The 22372-nt window shown below is 40.9% G+C and overlaps 1 protein-coding gene across 8 annotated transcripts in view; it reads left to right on the plus strand.

Annotated features, from left to right (window-relative positions):
- The window catches only part of TTLL5 (tubulin tyrosine ligase like 5), a 122537-nt gene that overhangs the window by 73434 nt on the left and 26731 nt on the right, over nucleotides 1-22372 (plus strand). The window contains exon 31 of one of the 8 annotated variants that reach the window (XM_050975859.1): nucleotides 4900-5250. The exons of the other annotated variants lie outside the window; for them this stretch is intronic. Within the exon in view, the coding sequence (XP_050831816.1) occupies nucleotides 4900-5011 (112 nt within the window). The 3' untranslated portion in view covers nucleotides 5012-5250. Of the gene's footprint in view, nucleotides 1-4899; nucleotides 5251-22372 lie in introns of those variants that run through there. 8 annotated transcript variants of the gene reach the window in all.

Here is a 22372-nt window from a genome sequence, read left to right on the forward strand (position 1 = left end):
GGGGCACAATACTGCTCTGTACAGCTCCTTCCAAGGAAGTTGTAGCAAGGTGTGTGTTGGTCCCTTCTCCTAAATAACGAGCTGTACGACCTGAGGAAATGACCTCAAGTTCCAGCAGGCAAAGTTTAGATTATATATAAGTAAAAATTTATTCACCAAAAGGGTTGTAAAGTATTGGAACAGGAAACCTAGGGAGGTGGTGGAGTCACCTGAGGGGTTTTAATACATGTGTAGATGTGGTACTTAGGGACATGTTTTAATGGTGGACTTGGTAGTGTTAAGGTTAACAGCTGGACTTGAGGATCTTAAAAGGAGGATCCTTTCCAGCATAAACAATTCTATGTTTCTTAGGGCTTAGTAATGGTTCCTCTCAGGTCTAGAAAGTAGCCCTGTGAAATAGCTGTTTTCCCAGGGCTGTGAGGTTCATGGTGAAATAAGGGCATAGATGAACATAGTGGATGAGGAGGAAATGTCTGTTTTTCCTTTATCATTTCCCATCCCTGCATCTGTAAGTTAAGGTTTTGCTGGCATTGAGACATATATGCAGATTGTAAACTTAGACCTGATGCTGCAGAAATCTCCACTAAGTCCTCATCTTCATGCTTTTTCCTTGATTATTAAGTGTAGATTGTTCAAAGATAGAGCAGTGTTTATCAGAGTTTCTTTTCCAGATCTCTTCTTTATACCTTATATTAATTTTGGGCATTAAAATTTATAGTTACGGCTTATACGCTAGTGGGAATCAGGGCAGAGGACTGATTCTGTGGTAAAACTCTTCTTCCTGTGATTCCAAGAGCAGCAAGACTTACTTGCAGGAGTCTGAATCTTGGAAGCTAGGAACAAGGCAAACTTGCTGCAGTAACCAGACTGGAATACAGGCTCAAGACTGCTGGAGATTTGAGTTCTTCCTTTGCCACTCCAGTAAATAATATTGAGTCCTTTGCCTAAGTGTTCATTTTTGTCTTCTAAAACAGGATAATAAAGCAGAGCTTCTCCAAGACATGAATTTAGGTCTGGAAAGCACTATGTACATGAAAATACTGATTTTTATCACTGGTGCCTGAATGCTACTGGAAGATGGAGAGAAGTGGGAGGAAGAAACACAGTGCAGAAGGCATGTGATCTGAGTGGTGATCCTTTCCCAAATGGGTCCTTCAATAGAAGGATTGTAATGAGATTTGGAAAGCTCAAGTGAAATTGTTCTCATTTCATCAGTCACTACTTTTCATCCTGCCTCAAGAAGAGGAATGTGAGAAATGAATTCCTGGCCTGTTTCTGTTCCAGCACAATGTTTACCTCAGGGGTTTAAAGTTATTGAGAGAAGTGGTGGTGATTCTGCTCTTGGACCCCATCCAGGCAAGCTATTACCTAGTCCAAATACAGAACATATCCAACAGGTGTAAATTGCCTTCCTCTCCTACGTGGCTTGGAAGAGCAGCAGCATGCAGGCTGTCCTAGAGCTTCCATTCCCTTTTCAGCTCTGTTTGCACCTTTGCATGGGCTCACAGACAGAGCTGCATACCCCACCACTAATGCCCAGAACTCTGAATGACATCCAGGGCGGTGCCTCATCTAGCATTGTGTGCATAGTTTAATTGTGCCTGTAACTAAAATTTTTTATTTTGTACAGCAATCTGAAAATACTTCAGAATTTTCTAGTCACAACTGATAGAAAATTCCATCTTCAAACGTTTTCGAGTCATTTAGTCTTTCATTGCTTCAGTTGCTCTGTTTTCTATCCTCAGAACAAGAGTCAGAAAGATGTCTTAAGACTCCCTATTGAATTATTTTATCCTCATGGCTGCTTTTATTGAATGGCCAAAATACTGGGAGTTAAGAGTTTTGTGTAAATCTGGAAATGGAAAAAAAAAATAATTCTTGAGGCAGTGCTGGATTACTTGGTCTGTGAATTCTGTTTAATGAGAGAATTCCAAAAGGAATATCCAGGTTGTGGTATATGGGGATGGCTGTCTTGTGTTGTAAATGCCTTTTTTCTGCTTGGTTTGTTACATTGGAGCAAGCAATTCATAGAGGGTCATCTGATGGGTGTCAGCCTGTGCTCAGTACTGGATGACTGAAGAAAAGCTGCCTGTTTTGAGATGGAGATTCTCGTCTATCAGTTGCAGAATTCAGCAAGGATGGAATTGTTCTGTGAATGGGTCTCTTATCTGGCTTGCACTTTGCTCCAGGTCAAGCATCTGTCTCTGAAGTGCAGTCCTCAGTTTTTGTGTAGCTCTGTGCTGCTGAAGTTGGTTAGAAGATGCTCGCAAAGCTGTAGGATTCAGGCCATTCTTTTAGACAAATCATCTTCCCCTTTAATTCCCACTCTCCCAGTAGTGACTTAACTTCTTTTGAGATACATTTAGATATCCTTTCTTTTGTTGATTCCTTTGCTTTGCTTATGTTCATCTCATAGGGGCAGTAAGTTGGCAAGAATTCAGCAGTGAAATGGTCAGTGTTTTCTCAGATCTGTTTTATTAGCTTCCTGCTCATTCATAACATCTATCCCAAACCTGAAGACTGACCTCACACTTCCAAATTGCTCAGCATATTATTTTCCTTGGATTTTTCTGACAGGCTTATCTAATTTGGTTAGGGCAGGCAGGAAGCTTCCTTGTCATCAGTCAGAGGGTAGAATGGCAGTTGAATTTATATTAGAGAGCCTGTGAAGGGCTACTGCAGTCAGAGAAAAAGGATTCTCCTCTTTTCCTTGCATATCTGAAATACTTCTTAGTATTTCAGATATGCAAGGAAAAGAGGAGAATCCTTTTTCTCTGTATTGTATGCCACTCAGTGGCATATCTGAAATACTTCTTAGCTCTTAATTTCTGCCAAGGTGCTCAGGTTCATCAAGAAATGTTTTCTTGGTAGACTTGTCTAATCTGGTTTAAATTTATATAAACACATGTTTTTTCAATTTTCTGATCTAAGGGGGTTTTAAGTTTAGTTTACTCTGGTATCACTCTCAGTGATAGTAATAGCAGCAGCTCTCAGGGCCTCACAGGCTGTGTGCATGTAGCTGTTGTATGTCCAGGTTCCCAAACAATCTCTGCTTTGGCTGTTTCTGTTTTTGTTTTTCCTTGCCTTGAAGTGTAGTATAGGGTGGAAAACTAGAAAATGCTGTCTAGACTTTTATCATCTCAGATGCTTCTGGGTTGCATTGCATATATTTACTGCTTTCGTACAGATCAACAACGTAGGTGCTGGAAATCCAGTACTACTTAAAAAGTTTCCTGTGCCTGCTCTAATAGAAAATATGTATTAATTTATATCCCAAAAATTCTGCAGCAAAATGATTGTACACTCTGCTCACTTGCACGCCACAATTGACAAAAACAGTCTCCCAAATCAGGACCTTCCTTTCAGTTGTTGGCTTTCCTTAGTCTTGGCTGGGTAGTGGATACTTTATATTCTGATTCCCCACCTGGTGCCTGGTACTGCTTCATGCCAGTTTCTTTTACTGCTAGGGGTACATGTACTATGTGTTCCAGGTTTCAGGTGCTCTGATCACACCAAGTATATATCCTTTAGACTTATGAGGAAGAATCCTAGGTCTCTTTTGAGGGTTTTCTCTGAGCTGGTGTATTTGGCTTCTGTAGTTTCACTGAAAATGAGTTTTGTCAGAAAGACACCAGACAGCAATCAGCAGCTAATTATGGTTCACTGGTCTCAATCCTTTGTGTCAGAGGAGGGCAGCTGGCCTTGTTTGACATGAGGGGAAGGTGAAAGTGACTTTGTTGTTTCCTTAGTTTTTATTTTAAATTTTGGAGCGGTGGAATGTGAAATAAATTGTGCTTGGACCCTGACTAGACAGGCTCTGAAGAGCAGTGAGAAAAGGGAGACTGAAATAGACAAAAGATGTGCAGGGTGATTCTTACAAGGATAGAAGGGTGAGCACTTGATGGGACAGTCTTGCTTTTTTGCAAGACTCTTGAGCTGGACTAGGGTAGGCTTAGCATGGCAGAAGCAGCATGGGTGTTGCAGCTGGGGCTGTGGGAGAGAGTTCACTATGTACGGGCTTGCAGCTAGAAGTAAGGACGAGACAATTTCCTGAGAAGTTGGTAGCTAGCACCAAGCTTTTATAAGACTAAGTATCTTCTCTATGTTACATATGTGTTGCCTTGTAGTTCTGGGTTGGTGGTAACTTTATTATCTTCCAGATTGTTTTTTCAAGCTCCCTGCAGTTTCTTGTGGAGGCTGCCTCACTGCTCTCCAGTGCTGCATTTGCCAAGTGTTCAGAGCCTATTTGTTTGCACAGCATCTAGGTGTAAGGTGATTTGGAGGCTCTGCTATGCTGCTGCCTCTGGAGGAAGTGAAGGGAGAAAGCAGCAAGCACTGAGGGTTACACAGTAGGTCCTCAGTTCAGTCTGAGCAAACTGCAGTGACCTTAACACCTCCCTGGCTAAGCCCTACAGAAGTGCCAGAGCAGCAGCAGCCCAACAGCTCTGACTCCAGCCCTCTGCTAGCATAGCCCCATGTCTGTTCCTTGGTCCCCACAGTGCTTGTTCTCTTTTCTCTTTACCTTAATGCCTGAATTAATTCAATTTCTTTATTTGAGGTAGAGAAGTGATTCAGGGTGGGCTCAGTGATTTTTCTGTAATCTGTCTGCATTGCCTCAGGGGCTCTGTCATGCTGATTCTACCTGTGCTTTATGAGAGAGGCAGCATTTCTGAGAGCCCTGAATTTGGGGTTTATTACTTCCTGCTCAGAGGAGGTCTGAGGAGGGCAGGTGAAAAATAGAGCTACTACCTGGGTAGCTGTACATTTTTACAAGTCTGTGTCCAGTTTGTGTATGTTCTTCTCCCTGTGCATCCATGCATATTTGTGCCTGTCTTTCCTTCCTTAACAACCTCTTACCTGTAGTTGGTTTTTTTGGTTTTTTTTTCCCATGTCTCCTAGGGTCACCAGTGACAACTTGTTAAGTGTGGAAGTGAATTGGCTGACTGACTTAAACGTCAGAAATACATGGCTCACCTTGTACTTTTTTTTCTATATATATTGGTCACACTAAGGAAAATTGTCAGAGCCAATTGCTCTCCATCCTGCTTGGAAATCGCTCTGGGCCTCAGCACCATGGATTGGCACAGTCCTCAAGGATCCCTGCTTCCCACAGCTAAGCCTTGGCTGTGTCTGTCTGGAGGCTGCAGGAGAGGAAAGGCGGAGAGCTCGTGACTTGCCCAGACAGTCTGAGGCCTGGCCCTGCAGCCTCGGCTCCCCAGACGCTGTTGAGTCGGACTTGGCTGGCAGCCGCCGCGCTGTTCCTTTGCCGAGGTAATGAGTGAGATTAATCACAGGACCTTTTCCAGAGGCTAAGGAGGTTTGTGCTGCGTGCAGGGAGACCGTAGGAGCCAATGCTGGGAGCTGGAGGCGAAAACTGAGGCCTCACAGCAGGGCAGAGCAGGGCACCGGTGAAGTTGTGCAAGTGACGCCTCTCTACTCAGCTGCTTCTGAGAAGCGTTGCTGGAGCTGCAGCCTGGTGCCTCCCCTGAGCACAGGGGCTCAGCCACTGCATTGCCTTCGTCTGCTGGCCTTGGACAACTACATTTTCTGCAAATAACTCTCAAAATTTGAGGGGGAGCAAGCTTCTTTTTGACTGTGTGACTTCCAGAGGAGATAGGAGGATCTTTCCTAATATTCCCTACAGCATACTGTGGAGAGCAAGCAGCCCATGTTGACAGGTGGAGGGGAGTGACAGGGGTCCTTCACCCAAACCAATACTACATAATGATTTTGGGTTTCTTCTTTTCAGCTGCCTCCACAAACTGACCATACCCTGATGTAAACACAGGATGTGCTGTCCTAGACTGGGCTTCTAATTTCTTCAATACGCCCATCCTCTGCTTCAGAGCAACTATCTCCAACATCATCAGTACAAAAAATGTTCTGATGGGCAGCAGGGAAATTCCCTTTCTGAGGGGAAGATAGATTTTGCCCTCTAACTGCTAACAGCTGGCATGTAGTTCTTGCAATACTTTGTTCTTCATAGTCTGGTGTGGATATTGTGACTAATAATATCTTACCTTCTGCAAAAAGTGTAGTCCCATTGAGTTGTAGCAATGAGTTCCATAGGTGGTGCATATTTATGCAAAAGTTGTCTTTTAAGTTTTTTTCCAAAATTTTGCCAAAAGTCTATGTACCTGTAACAAGATCACATGAAGGCAAACAGAAATGCTTGGTTTATTTTCTGTCCTATTTATTCTCTATATTTGTATAATTTCCCTTCTTGTTTGTCTCTTCTAAACTGAACAGTTCCATTCTTTTCAAATTCTAAATGGAAATCTTCCTGGACCTGTAATAATTGTCTGGCTAACTTTACAGAGATGACAAGAGATGAAAACAGTACATCAAGAAGGGGTAAAACATTAGTTGTATGTAAATAACACTAATAACACTAGTCAGTCTTTAATTTCTATCTCAACTTAGATATAGGAATATCTTGTTGGTTTCTGACCATGCTAAACACTGAGTTTATTAATATGCAGTTGTTTTTCTTTGATGATTACAGTAAATGTTGAACTGAGCAACAGATATAAGTAGTTAATTTTTTCCAGGGATTTTTTTTTCTTTCCCCAGTCCTTGCTAGGCAACTCTTCTTTTCCTGCACTGGTGGATTTTATTGGCTATGGTGGAAGTTGCTGGATTTTTTTCTGTTCTGTTAAACACCTAATTCAATATGGAACAAGTTGCAATCTTCTTGTGTTTTTTCCGAGACTCAAAATGTTCCCCCAGTTTTCCCTGATCTCAGAGGTCTTTGAAATACACTGTTATCAGTTCTAGATACTTCATGTTGCAAAGTGACCAGTTCTCCTTTCCTCTGCATTTATTTAAACCTCCCATTCACCGTTAAAATAGTTGTTTTCTAGAGTGGTTTTCAGAGGGTTAATGTGCCTGTAGTTCTCATAGGGGAGATCTGCTCTGCTCCTTACATTCTTGTAGGAATGAGGGGACCCTCTATTCTGGTGCTCTGTAGGAGTGGTTCTGCCTACAGCAGCCCTCCTCTCTAAAGGAGTTCTGAAAGAGTTACAAGGGAGCTTTGGCTGTTTCTTTGAGCTATTTGGAAAGCACTGGCCTCAGACAGCTTGGCAGGAACCTGAGGCCCTGTTTTTTCCAGCCCAGCCCTTCCTTCTGCACAGAGCTGTCAGGGAATCCCACAAATGTCTGGTTTTTCCCCCTTTTCTAATTCTTTTAACAATATTTTTATCCATCTGTGACTCTTCCTCACACAAAGATCTCAAATTTTATCCATTGATTTGCCTTGCACGTAGTGAAGTATAAATGAAAGCTATGCTACCCTGCCATAGCTGTTGGAATTGGTTCACAGTTGTGCAGCTGAGAAGGGCATTGGGAAGTTTCCCAGAAGAATGTCCTTTCTGGCATTGATCTTAGGGCAGGTCCATCTGGCCTAAGAACAGAGGGATTGAATGGGCCCATCTTTGAACTGTACTATTCCTGTGTGTTACACTGAGGCACGCTGAAATCTTGGGGCTGCATGTTCTGTACCCTCCCTATCTGACATACAGAATGCTGCTTTGTAGAAATTGAAATCCCCTTTGTAAGCCAGGCTTATGAAAGACAAGATAAGGTGAGTGACTTTTCCTTCATTTGCTTCACACTGTCCAGGACTGCCCTGAAGTTGAACTCATTGTGAATATTTTGGAGATTTCCAAGTCTGCCCAGTACCTTTTCACTTGAAGTAAATGGAGTTGTAATGGGTAGTGTGAGAAGGGAAGTTTGCTTACTTGTGAGAGCAAAGGTCTTGAACAGCTGTGTTGAAGACATTGGTGTTGTACAGCTGAGGAAGAGAAATTGAATTGGGGTTATATTGCTATCTCAGCAGGCCTGTCCAATGCTGGGAGCTGGGTGTGATCTGAGTTCAATGTAGAAAGACTTCCATTAGGCAGCCCTCCTGTGGGCCAGTCCCTGGACAGCCCTACAGAGTCAGCAGCCAAAGGGCCTGGAATGAAGCTCAGTTAAGGGTTTCAGTGACCAAGTACAAATGCCAGAGCAGGAGGTAGCAAAAGGGGCCAAAGGGTTTTCCTTCCTACTAGGCTCTGTTTTGGAGCTATCTTCCATTGTACAGTGAACTTTCCACCAGCGATGCACATTCATATTTTCTATCTAGACCAGAGTCACGCTTTAGCTTGGCCTCCTCAGGATGAACAGTCTTTTTTTGGTGTTTTTTACTGTGATATAAATGGGAAATCCCTGCAAAAGCACTAAGAAACCCCTTTCCTGTCCCTGAAAGTGTTAGTTGGCCTTTCCTGTGAAGATTCTGCTTTCACCTAATTTCCCCTAGCTTTGTGATTGGTAAAGTTTTGTGGCTGACACCAGAGATTGCGAATTGCACGCCGTTGGCTGTGTCAGCCTGGTATTCTCTAGGGTTTCTCTGAGCTGTGGGTATCAAGCAGCAGCTGTTTGTGAACCATGCAGAGATCAGTATTTAACAAGAATGTCTTTTGAAAAAGGGGAAGGGAGAAATGTAAAAGTCAGGATTATTTCAGTTCCCCTTTGTATGTGGTGACAGCTTTGCTTGGTGATCCTGTTCAGTAGGTCCTAGGGGTAGGTGTGTTTTACAATCTGAAGAAGATGCAGCAACCAGAACTCCACTGTGGAGCACCAACTTTTGTGTAGGGAGTAGTGTGGCTTATAATAATGAATAACATTTTTGGTTACTGGTACTTTTTTAGTGTCTACTTAACACTAGTGTCTACCTATCAGACATTGAATAGTTTGACCAAAATGCTCTGGATAAGAGAACTTTGGTTGGTAATGACCAAGAAAGCTCACTCAAAAAAGCTTATTACTGGATTGTCCAGAACCAGTGCTAATTACAATTTCTGAATGCTCTGATAGGGCTGGACTGTGCAGTGTAAAGATGGAAATGTCAAGAATCCTTTATTACAGGCAGTTATTTCTAAGATTTCATTCTGCAACAGTAGTTGAAAGATATATTCTTAAAAAAAGAAAAGGCAGGGGAGAGCGAGCGAAAAAAGCCCGGTAGTGCTAAAAGATACCAGTTTCCAGACACCCTCCTATTGCACACATGGCATTTTTATGAATATTTCTTAACCAAGAACTGTTCACAGCAAACCAGGTGGGGAGATGCCAGGCCAGCCTGGCTGATTCAAATCTATTTAAAACTGGCACCGAGACAACAAGCTTTAGTGAAAGGAATTTAAAACTAAGAGAGCTCTGCTGGATGGTTGGGCATGTGAACAGGCTCCCTAGGGAAGTGGGGAGCCTGCCAGAGTGTTTGAACAATACTCTTGGGCACACAGTGTTACTCTTGGGGTGTCCTGTGCACAGCCAGGAGTTGGATGTCAGTGATCCTTGTGGGTCCCTTCCAACTCAGGCCATTCTGTGATTCTGTGTTGCTTGGCTTCTTTGCTTGAATTTCAGATTGTGTCTGGCTCAGTACATGTCTTCCACTCCCCTTTCTCTTTTTCTGCTCTCTGGCACATGGGGCTTAACTGAAAAGTTAGTCAAAGAAGATCTGGCAGTGCTGCTATTGGCAGCTGTCTGTCAGGGATACTTTGCCTGGGCAAGATTCATCCTTTAAAGCAAAAGGGCTGTGACTTTCTTGGTTCAAACCTTTTGTATGCATAAAGATTTATTTGCTTGGTGCTGGGAAAAAAAAAATCAAACTAGAATCTTCTCTGTGAAGAATGTAGCCAAGTTGGGTCATGAATGTCTTCAGTGCTGGAAATTTGAGTTTTCTCAAAATTCAGCTGAGAAAATTTTCATGTTTGGTCGACTATCTAAAAAGGAGGAGGAAATCTCAAGTCTGGACCATCTGTTTATTTTTTGATATGGGGATAAAGATGCTGGTGGGTAAAGAGGTGTCAGCTTATCTTCATTTAGCATTTTGATAAGTTGAAGATGCAGAGACTTGAAATTGAGTAAGTTTAGGAATTTTGTTTCTTGGTACTGGTACTTAGTTGAGAAAAACTTTTCACCGTCAAATTGTGAATTTCAAATGAGAATTTTTCATTACTTATTAAAGACAATGTAGCCCTTAGTGAAGTGACTTATGCTTCCCATTACCATTTCCTAAAACTTCTCAAGCTGTGGTGCTAGAAAAAGTGTGAAAAAACTTGTTAGAATGTTCTGTTCAGTAAATTTCTGATCTCAGCTTCACTAGACACTTGGGTGTGATTCTTTGACAGTCTCACAATGCTAAAGATTCTGACTTCTCTGTAAATATCTTTAGATGGATCATAATTTGAGCAACAATTAAAGGCTTTCTGATTCAGGCAGTCAACATGACAGAGAACAGAATCTCATCTTTTGTGAAGAAATCATTGAATCGAGCAGTGTATGTGAGAGATTTAAGAACAGGCACAAAAACTCAGCCCCCAAAATGATTCTTCATCGACTTTGCTGTTCTTAAGATTCAGTCATGATGAACACATTCCTTTCCAGTAAGGAACTGTGTATAATATTTCCAGGATATTCTCCAGGAGAGTGAGATTTGGATTTCTACTATCAGTGATCCCCTTAGCCTTCTGTTTACAAAATTCTTTACCAGAAAATCAAGGAAGTTTAGACTTATCCCATAGGAACAATTCCAACAAAGGTTGCCAATTAAGATTTTTTGGAACAGCTGTCTTTCATAAAGTTTGACTTTGTGTATTGACAATTTGCTTATCTTTCTTCAAAGCTGAAAAACCTCAAGGAGGAGCTGTGTTTAAATGTGGAATTAGTTTTGCTAAAAAATCAATGAGAATAATAACTTCTCTCTTATCAAAGTTCACAAATATCTTAATTTTTTATTTTATCTTTATTTTTTATTTTCTACAAGTAAGCACATATAATACATTTAAAAGTATTATTTAAAATAATTTTGAAAACCCAGCTTTAACAGTTGGATTTTTCTGGTATATTTAAAGAAACTTGGATCCAGTCCATCTTTAGTCATTTAAATAGTTTGTTTTTCTGTTCAGGACGTTGTTTGCATAACTAATTTTGCTTTTCTCAAAGGTCAGAGTGGTGTTTTCATTTGTTTCTGAAATCCCACTTTCCTGCTGCTGATAATAATGTGAATGATTTAAATATGAAAGTATCCTCCACTATAAAGAGAACAAAATATATACATCGATTTCTAGGTTGTTTTGTGGTGTAGGGGACAGACTGTGGTTCATGTAGTGCAGAGGTTTTCTTTACTGATATTTTCTAAATAGGAAAAAAAAGAAGTTAACATTTTGTGTTCTCTAAAGAATTGCAAGTCCTGAATATGAGTGTAGACATTACAGAGAAGCATTTCTGTGAAAGGGAAAAGAACTGTTGTTCTGGATGTTTTGCTGTTGCATGTTTCTCTCTGAAATTACTTAAACTCCTGGTATCATGTAACACAATGAATTGTGAATTGTTATGCTTGTTGCTACTCAAGGCATAGTTGTTTGTGTATCGTTTGTCAAAATCTCACTCTGGTGTTTATTGTGTGTATTGTTTGGTAGCAAAACAGGTACCGACTACTCCTGTCATTGACTTTCAGGTTTCTTCTAACACTGTTACCTTTATGTGAGGGCTTGCTTAGGGTCTTAAACGGCAACTGGTCTCTAGAACCTTAAGCACAGTACTCAACATGAAGGGTAACATCTTTGCAAGTCTTTCTGTGTTCACCTCAAGCCTTCTGGAGGCCATGTTTGGATTCTTATCTGCCTGTACTGCAGATGAATTCTCTCTGAAATGTACCAGTTATGGCCTTTGAGTTTGTTCTATTTTGAACATTTGCTGAAACATCAAGAAAGGCATCAAGTATAAAGAAGCAGAATGTAATGGAGATTTCTTGATAGACACTGTTGTTATTTTCCTTGCTTGATATGTCTTATCTATGATAGGAGGGAAGTCTTGAAAGGACATTTTTCCATGAGGGGCTGGGGTATTTTAGCCTGCCCTTTTAAGGGATTAATATCTGCATTTTGTTTTCATGCTCAGAATTACATGCAGTCACTTGGTGGAATTCCTGGGGTGGAGATTCCATGGTTCCCATCTGTGTTCCTGAGTCTAGGAACTTCTGAGTAATTATACAATTTTCCCTGTACTCATAGGAAGCAATTTAATTTTGGCTGTAGAAAAAGGGATTGGGTTGAAATGGAATATGGGATTGCATAACTTTTTTCATGTTTAACCACAAATTCCAAAAATGAAAGCTATTGCACTTCCTCTGAAGATACCTACTCTTGGCTTTTGGTTTTCAGAGTCATTAGAAATATTCAAACCCCATACGGAGTCCAAAAAGACCTATCAATTGAAAGGCTTACCCAGAATCTGTCATTAATGATCCAGCAAAATTGCATGTCTAAGGAAACAGCACCATTCCTAGATGCCTATTCTCAATCCCCAAGTGGAAAAGATGGATATAGTATGCAGTTGGGATGACCAGCAGAGACGGCACAACTGCATCATAGACTTTTCTGTCCATGTTGGAGGAGAAAACATCACAAACACAGGTGCCTGGTCAAATGGAGATGATTTGAAAACTTTTTTTTTTAAGTGTTGTGAACAAAACTAGTGCTTACAGTCTCTACCTTCTATCTTACAGTTGTAAGTAGAGACAGAAATCTCATGGAAAATACTTTAGGCAGTAGGTGATCAAGTAAGTTATGTGCAACTTGAACGTCTTCTGCAGACAGAATCTGACAGAGAGGGATCTTTCAATGAATACAGGACAAGTTTGGGAACTGCATTTTAAAATGTACTGTCTCATCTTGTGGTACAATACAATATAATTATCTTAACATCCTTTTACTCATCTTCCTCTAATGACAGACTTTGTCTGTCATCACATGTATCAGTTTCCTGGAGAAAGATTTTGTTGACCCAGTTTACCAAGATAAGCCTGAGCCTTTTCTGTAGTTTGAGAGATTTAATTACAAATCTCCTGTTCTCAATGCTTAATTGTTTTCTGTCAGCTGGCCTTCTTGGTCAGCACGTGTGTTGCTGACCACTGGGGAGAAGGAGGTAATTGAATGATTTGGGGCTCTCCCATGATTTTCCACTGTGCCACCTGTTTTGGAAGTGGTTGTAGAATTGCCAAACACACTGAAGTGGTTAGTGTATCAGCTACTAAGGAAGCTGAATGGGAGGAGTGGTTCTTGCCTGATGGGTTTTCAAAGGGAGCTGAGACTTTGATGTTCTGTTTTAGCAGCTGCTAGATATAGTGCTTCAGCCCTGTGCAGCACTTGTGCCCCTGCCTTCAGGCGTTGTATTCTTCTTTATGCTGCCAGAATGGAGAGAAGAAAATAAAATAAACCAAGAGTGTGGGCATTACCAACAGCGTTACTTTGTTATATTTTACACTTTGAGTTGTAGGACCTTGTGTCTCATGCCAGTGAGTACCTTGGACTTAATTGAGCCTGTTAGAGTAAGAAATTTATTTCACTTCAGCTTTCTTTGTCTTTCTGATTGCTTCTTCCTCACATCTTCTATTTTATGTCTGCTTCTGAAATAATGGTAGTAATTTTAGTCTTTTGTTCTGTAATGGCCACATAAAAGAGGGGGAGATTTACATGTATGGTGCACCAGAATTCCTTGCTTAGTCTACAGGGACTGGATCATCTTTCCAGAAAGAGAAATGTGGTGGCTAAAACAAGGCTTCATTAAGCCTTGTTAAAGCCTCTGTTAAAGCAGGAACAGACAACACTCTGCTATATCTGCTGAAGGAAGTTCACTGGGAATTTCCCCTTTACTCACTTAACTCTTCACTGCCAGTAATAAGATGCTGTAACTCAATTTATTCTGTTAATATTGAACTTCTTTGTAGTAATGTGAACTCCTCTCTGATTTTGCTTTTTGAAATATTGGTTTACTGGAAATGCTGGAGGCTGAGGTCTGTTTTCAGGTAAAGAGGCTGATAGATTCCAATTGTAGGAATGGAAGGGGGACTGTATTCTGTGTAGTTTAAAACAGAGAGGTCAAAATTGTGGTAAACTGGAATGGTCTCTTTTAGCAAGGCAATACATTTTTGCGGTATTTATCTCTGGAGGACAGAGTCAAAAAAAAAAAAAAAGGGGAGATTCTTGCTCTGCAGTACTAGTTTTTCCAGGTAAGGCTGTATAAATATATATAAACCTTTCTAGTCTTTTCTTGCAGTTCTTTATAATACAATTCTGGTACGTCATCACCCAGGCGATAAAGGGGGACAGATGTACGGAAGTTTTGGGAAGGAAATGTCACTGGTTTTTTGTCTTTGTTCTGGTGCTGGCTGTAGAATTTCTAAATTTTTTCTCTTCCCATATTAAAAATCCCTAGCACCTAAATCAAAATGGAACCTACCATTCCATTCTGAAGTTTTTTCTTAGGCTGCATTTTAGCTATCAACAAAACACAACATATTTGCTCTTTTCTGAAAGGTAGTTTCCTCCAAGTAAGGTGTCTCTTGAGGATTCTCAGAAGGAGCAGTACAGACCTGGAAAACTTCTGTCACTTTTAGCCTGAGAAAATTATTGCTAGGAATTTGTGCTGTCTTGGTTGAAATAATAAACACTTTTGTGAAGTATCATCCATTTCCTCTAAGGACTTTGGTTGGAGTGAGGGAAGAATAGCACTTACTTTTTACAATACAAATACAGTGCTTTGTGGCCATCAATGAGGCTTGCAGTGATTAAAAAAAAAAAAAAAAAGAAAAGCTGTGAAACAACTAGCATCACACCTCTGGTGTTGCTTTGCTGTCAGTGTGCCATGCTGCTCTTAGGATGGCTGAATGTCTATATCATGATGGTATCTGTCTGTGATCTCTGTATAAGTAGTCTTTTTTATTTATATTCTGTAATTTCCTGCAATGTGTGGGATAGGATGGTCTTGCCTCTGCAGTATATACAGTCACTGAGCCAGCTTCTTCAATAGATAACAACCCATGCTAGAATCTCTGTGTATCTGAGCATTTTCCACCAACATTGCCTGGTTATATTTTACATATCTTAGTTACAGACTTTAGCAGGTGTGTGCTGTCACAGACATAGTCACTTCCTCCTCTAGTCCATTGTTAAATGTTCAGGGAGCCATGGCAGGTGAGTCAATCTTTGTACAGGAGGCGGAAGTAAAAGAGTTCTCCCTTAGCTCCAGCATAAATGAACAGCAAAAGGAGCCTGAGGAGGAAAAAATTTTAACAGGTGGGATCACTCTCAGATACAGTCTTTTTTGTGTTATACCTTGTTACATTAGAGAAATCCCCTTGAGGGATAAGGAAAGCAGAAACTGTGTATACATATAGAATTGGGTTTCTAACCCTGGGCAGATAAGAATGCTAGAGGCACCACTTTGGCCAGCATGTGAGTATTGTCAAGCTTAGGGGACTGTGAGATCTATCTTTTTATTAGGAAACTAACTCAGCTTCATTACATTGGATGTAGGTTGATAAAATTCAGTTGTTTAAGAGTAGAATTCTCTTTAGGATCTTTACTTTGCCCTTGTATCAGTGCTTGGGGAATTATTCAGAAACAAGAGGCTTAACCACAAGCCTCCAGCCTCACAGCAAGGACCCAGAGAAGTGTCCTTCAGTTCTCGTTTTGTATCTTTTGTCTTCATTTACTTTATTTCGGCAGCTAGGTATTATACAGCTTCAGTTGTGTTACTGAATGGTAGCACAGCAGATGCATCTTACTGGTGCCATGCTGTTTCTCTACCTCTTTTACTTGGAATGTTTATATTAAGATAACTGTGGCCAGCTGGCTTTCAGGTGACACTTTCCACATCCACAATCCCCAGTTTGATGAATTTGTAGATGTTTGCTCAGGAAGTGCAGAACAGATTCTAGCCTTCCCTTACGTAGAGTATTGCTTCTTTTGTGAAGTTTTTTTATCTGGCTATAATTCTTGAAATATACAGTCATGATGTCAGGCAACTGTATGCTTCAACTGTGTTGTCCCCATAGACAGACCATCTAAGCTGCCAGATTTATCAAATCTTCTCTAAGAGACACTCATAAGAGTCTTCATCTACCACATAACAAGGTGGTGGTTGTACTAGATGTCAAGCCAAGTTAGTTGCTTTAATTAATTTCAGTACAAATTCTGTGAAATCTAGAGGCTTGATGTGCTCTTTAGAGGTTTCAGTATACTAGGTATTTAATACTGAGACAACAAAATTGCCAAAGTAAAGTGCGTGAGATGTCTCTACTACTTGGTCATATGGCACTAAAAATTTGTTTGGGCCTCAAGTGGATTGATATGTAGACAGCACAACCCTAAGGAATCCTTAAGGCCCTCTAGTGTAACACCATCCTGTGCTGTGTCTTTTGGGATACTGATGTGGCTGGGACATTTAGCTCTGGGCAGGGGCAGGGCTTTGAGTACTCTTTTTCATGTTATGAATCCTAACCCTGCAAAACTCAACAGCCTGTTTTTTGTTTGTTTGTTTATTCTTCTCAACTGCTCTAGATTTCACCAGTTTAGCCCAATTGTAACTTTTCACTTGCCTCTTGGGATTGAAAGAGGAGCCTGAGCTGCTTTCTTCATTCTCCCTTTTCTTACTCACTGGGATCTTGCAGCTGCTGCTTGAGCACATATAGCAAAGAGCACCACGCTCTGGGAAAACTTATGGAGGAGGAAGCTTAATGGAAAATCTGAAAGGGAAAAAAATGTGTTTGATGGACTTTTAATATAAAAAGGGGGTAAGAAAAGAAAAGGAGGAGGGGGAGATTTATTCACTGTAATAGGAACCAAATGTTGGCTGGGACAGCAGCAAGTCTCACTCTTTCCCTGTAAACTCTGTGAGCGGCTTTTCAAAGGCATTACGGGGCGCAGGGCTAATTTAGTGGTCCTGACTTAACCCCTGCCTCTCTAGAGAGAGGTAAGGAGTATGGGTTTTCAGGAGAGATTAGTGACTTTAATTCAGTCAAAAGCATATTCTCGACAGATAATGGTGCCCATTTATTGTTTTCATCCTTGTGTGCTGCTTCTGCTATCCACCCATAAAATGCAAAATCTGCTTGCATGAAGCACTAAAAAAGGCTTTCTGTCTAGAAATAGAGCCTGTAGGTCTTTTTCACTTTGGTTTTTAATAAGCTTGTCTACAGTGAAAGAGAGAAAGTAGAAGAATGTCATTACAACTCATCTTCATCAAGCTGGTCCGCTTGATTCATGCTAGCCTTTTACAGTGGAACCTCCTCAGTGAGGAGTACCTTTCCCATCTCTAAGTGGTGCAATACTGCATTTAATTTTCTGGTACTTTGGATTCTGTGAGGTGTGTATATTCACACCAGAAACTCTGCCTGGATTAGGATAAGTGATCAAATTTAAGATGGCACCTAAAACATGTTTTTAGTCTGAATGACTTACCTTAATAAAAACAGATCCAGACATTACAGTGAGGTAAATTAATTGGGTCCACCCTGCTTTGTCTGAACTTCCTTAATTAATACTTTAAAATTGGGAGTAGGGTTTGTGGGACCACGCAACACAGTTCAGGCTGTTGCATGTCAGAGTTAAGCAGGTAATCCTTCCCAAAACTTCCTTATGATAGCAAAATGATACCAGGTTTCTATTTTAGTCTTACTGTACATATGCCTTGCTGTTAAAATATTTTTGGAGGGTCTAATTGTGTTTGCAGGTGTGGAAATGCATGCAAGAAACATGAAGCCAGAAGAGCCTTCCACTCAGTAAAGTTCAACCCTGTGTTTGCAGTTACTGAGGGTAGAAAGGCTTGTGATTGTGTTAGTCTCACTTGGAGGAGATATGCTCAGTTACCTTCGTAACCTTTCCAGTGACCTGATGAGCCACAATGGGATGAAGACACTGAACTTTGTAGTCAGCTGCTTCAGCCTTTTTGATTCAGCTTCTCTGCTAGTGAATTTCAGAGCTGCAGTGTGTAAAGAGGAGGAAAAACAAAAGTGTTGTTTACCTGCCAAGTATTCCCTAGATCAGAGAAACTGACAGTGTTTTTTAACAGACACGAAGCCAAGGACAAAAATTGTCTCCACTGGAGGGTAAAGATTTGATTTAATTTGCTGAGACCAGCATGTTTAGGGCTTCTCATTGATAATGCCAGCTAAATCCAGGAGTAGCTGAGCTAGGTTAGGCCAGGCCTTTCCTGAAGAGGTTATCCGGTGCTCTATAATCTCATTCTGCCCTTCCCCTCCTAGACTATCAGAAGACTCTTTTGATGCACCTCATTTCTAACCTAGCAGGTTAGACACTTAACACTCATGACCTTTTGTGTATTTGGAGACCTAGGATGGAAAAGGCACTTAATTCCCAATCTCCACTGCCTTTGTTATAAGAAAATACTGATGTTCCAAAACCCAGGTTTATCAATGGTGAGGAAACAGCAAGAATAATTTTCAGAAGCTAGGGACCAAGAAATAAATTATCCAGCAACGTATACCAGAAAAGAAGGAAGCCTGTGGACTTTGATAGTACTTGTAGAAAAAAGTGAAGAGCAAGAAGGCAGTGGGCTTTCCATATATAGCTATTGTGCATGCACATCTGGAATAATAAAGTGGAAAAAGTTCACGGAAAAACAATGTGCAATCAAGGCCAGAAGGGACTGAGTTGAGGAAAAAGAAGAGAGCTAAGTGTGCCAAGGCTGGCTGAGCTCAAAAGAGGCATGCATAGTTCTAGTAGTGAAGGCTTAGTCCTGAAAAAAGAGGAATGTCAAATAATAAAACAGTGAAAATGTAAGTTTAATTGGGAATGTTGGGGGAACTCTTGACGCTGAGTACGTACCTGCTTGTGGAGTTGTGCAGCTGAGTGTGACACATGGACTCCTACAGCCACTGAAAAAACGTGTTGGTCCTGCATCACAAGGAGATAAGCTGGATGCCTTTACTCACATATTTGTTTCTGAGTAAAATTCTTACAACAATATCAGTTCTCTCAGCTGAAAGGGGGAATTGAGAGAATAGCAGAGGGGGATTCTTGGTATTTGCTAGATTTTATGCATATTAAAATGTTCTGGATGCTTGAACTCTGCCTCTGGTAGCTCTTAGAGTTAACCTGTCAATGGATTTGGAAATTGCAGTTAAATGCACATTCGGTTTTTTTGCCTGAACCAACTCAATCCTAAGGTTTTGCACATGAGTATTATACATCTTCTGTTTTCTCATGACACAAATATAATGATGGTAAGAGCCCCTTCTGGAAGTAAAAGTAGCTTGAGCTACTGGGAAAAGGGCTGAAGAACTAAGGCTGAAACTATTTCATGATGCCTTGTCAATAATAGAGTAAAGTTTGATTGGTGGTTTGTGATAGAAACTCTCCTGCATCTCTGCACCATGTCTACCATGGGAGACTGTACTTTTCACTTGGAACTGGATTTGAACCCAAAATGCAGTTCTGCAGGTTTCTTGTGCCAATGCAGCCTTAACAAGCCTCTCATTAACTTTAGAAGCTTTTCCTTAGCTTCTTTTGACAACCACAAAAGTAGATTGCAGGTCAGGTGATGGCATCCTCATTTTATATAGGCCAGCTGCTTCCTGCCCCTTCCCTGTCTCCAAGTACCTGTACCATGGGGAGTTCTGGACAGCTCCCAGTGCCTCAGATCTCCAAAATCCCAGGCTTAGCTCTTACAGAAATATTCAAAATGCTTTATTTGCCTCTGGTGTGTTGTGAAGCTGTTTTTCTTTACCTTTGTAAGATAGCTCATGCGATGTTACAAAGCAGGAGATTTTTACAGGCTTGCATGTTCCAACAAACAGGGCTATAGACCTTGCTGAAATGTAGACTCTTGCTGACCAAAACTGCACCAAAGTCACTCTTTCATAGACACTCCTGATAACAGCAGAGGCCAGGAGTGAGCCATTCTCTTGTTGCTCTGTTTTTCAGTTTTTAATTTATTGCTTTTGAAGCTGAGGGGAAAGAAAAAGGAAGAAAGACAAAGAAAGGCCTCAAGGCTAGTGAGAGGCCCAAAACTCTCCTGCATCCCAGCCAGGACCCCAGTGTCCTGGGCTTCATCCCACTCTCTTTATCATTGCTCTGTAGCCAGCCCCACTCTAGGACCTATTGTTAGGGATGGAAGAAGCACATAGTGTGCCAAAGAAAATGTTCTATGTTTTTCTGAATGCCTGAACATAAGTCAGCAGGATGCTGGGAGCTGCCACACTAGACAAAATCATTAGTTACTATGCCAGCTACTTTCTAGCAGCTGGTGCTCACCAAGGATTTGTACTGAAAATTTCCTAGACTTGTCATACCATCTGAATGTCCTGTGGGAAGGAAACTGCTGCCCCAAGGTTGTCTTGCATTTTATGGCAAGGTGGGAGCACTGATTTATAAATGCACTGGGTTCCCTTATTGCCAGCAGTGGCTCTTGTTCCTCCATGGCTCCAGTCTTTACAGGAAAGGATGCAAAGTAATTTTGTTGTCAGCTTGTTTCCTTGTTTAGTAGGAAAGTAATATTTTTCTCAGTTTGCTAAACCTCCAGAAATAATGATTTCTGCTGTGTTCCTATCAGTTCTCACAAACTAAGCAGGGTGAAACAGAGGAAAATTCTTCATGAATGCTGAAGTTTAATTTACACAATAATTTGAGCCTAGTTTGCACTGCCTTTCAATGGGATGTAGACACTTTTCAAGTATTTCAAAAGTGCCTGCTTAGTGAGTGATATATGGAGAACACCAGTGTACATCATGAATTGGTATTGTTGCCTGCTACACAGGAATTGGTATCAAGCAAGTGCCCAGCTGTGCCATTGGAAGAAGGCTTCAACTGAAATATAAATGTAAGCCTGATGTGTCATTCTTTTAGTACAGACTTGCTGTTTGTCCTATAGTTCTTTGTAACTATAAGATCCTCAGAGACTGGTGTTCTGGGATCTGATCTTGTCTATAACTTTAGCCCTTGGAATTGTCTTCAAATTATTTTGAAGTGGAAACAGAAGCCAGCTCTCCCCTTTCTTGTAAGAGCTGATACTCACATCCCTTCTGTATGGACACTGGATTTAAAATACTTGTAAAACTGGATGTTTTATTAGTATTTTAGTACACTAACATGAATTTCTAGTACAGGTGTAAGTAGTTGATTGCATAAAGGCTGCTTACATCAGAAAAGGGCCAATAGATTGGAAAAGGGAACTAGAGTAGACAGGGAGTTTGGAACCAGAAAACCTGGAGATGAATGTATGGTGTTGAAGCACTTTTGGACTGGATCCCAAACATAATCACATGGTGATTTGTTGAAAATGGTCTCACAAGCAAACCTGTATCTTTTGTGGTACAAAAAAACTGCAACAGAGAGGTTTTATGCTGTCAGTGATTTGGAAGAGAGAATTCTGGCCCAGCTTTATGAAAACTACAGTTGAAAGAAAGGAGCACAGTGGGTTTCTTGCCAAAAACATTGAGTAGCCTGAAGAGCTGCTGGAAGGACAGAATCTTGCTTACAAAGGATGGGCCATAATGCCAAAGGCTGTGATTTCCTGTGCATAGTGAAGGCCTGAATCCTGGCCAGGTCTCTAAACTAAGCAACTAATAAATAATTCTGAGCAAGCTGTGAGAAGATTGCTCACAACCAGCCTGGCTGACAGAATGAAACCAAATCTTTTCTGGTGGCACAGTCAGGAATTTCTATTTCCCATTTGCATGTGTGTGCATCTGTGCCTAAATCTGTTGTCTGTACATGTGAAGAAATGAATATTCAGTCATTAGTGTTCGAGCAATAATCCTGACTTGAAAACAAGTAGGTCTGGGAGTACTGACTCTACAGTTCTCATTTCCATTAGGGGTGTGGAGGTTTTTTTCTGGTTATTTTTGGCTTTGCCTGAAACAGCCTAAGTTTTGAGCAAGCTTTTAATTCAGTTTGAGGTATTTATACAGTCTTCTTAACAAGTGAACTCTTTAATATCCATTAAGGTGTGAGGTCCTCTACAAGCTCTTTTGCAGCCTTCATTATGGTGCTGAACCGGTTGTAATTTCCTTAGGCAGAACTAATTTCTGCTTCAAGATGCAGAAGTGTTGTTATGCTTTAATAGATGATCCAACAGGCAGAGACTGAGGATAGGAGATGCTCCGTGATGCATTCCTGTGAGCATGGCGAATAGACTGAGAGCTGGAGCCCATCTTTGGCAGCAGTGTATTGAGTCTCAGATCCTAAGCCTATTCTGTACCAGGGCAAACATCACCTTAGATGTAATATCAACACTTGATAACATGCTATGAGGGGACTTCACAAAACTGCAGGTTAAATATCTCTTTATGAGAGTGATCCCAAGACTGGCAAATACACTGGCTTGCTGTTGTCAAGTATTGTATGTTTATAGTATAGAAGGTTGAAGTTGTTTTGCAACATAATGCATAAATGTAGAATAATGCGTTTACTTTGATTTGTGTCTGTAAATAAGGAAAACCCATAGAAGGCAACAGAAGAAGGATTCTGCAGGCCAGGAGGATAAAATCTGCTTAGGCAAGCAGCAGTGTTTTCAATATAGTGTCTAGAAAAAA

The sequence above is a fragment of the Serinus canaria genome, chromosome 5 (assembly GCF_022539315.1).
Source record: "Serinus canaria isolate serCan28SL12 chromosome 5, serCan2020, whole genome shotgun sequence".
In the NCBI taxonomy this organism is placed as follows: domain Eukaryota; kingdom Metazoa; phylum Chordata; class Aves; order Passeriformes; family Fringillidae; genus Serinus; species Serinus canaria.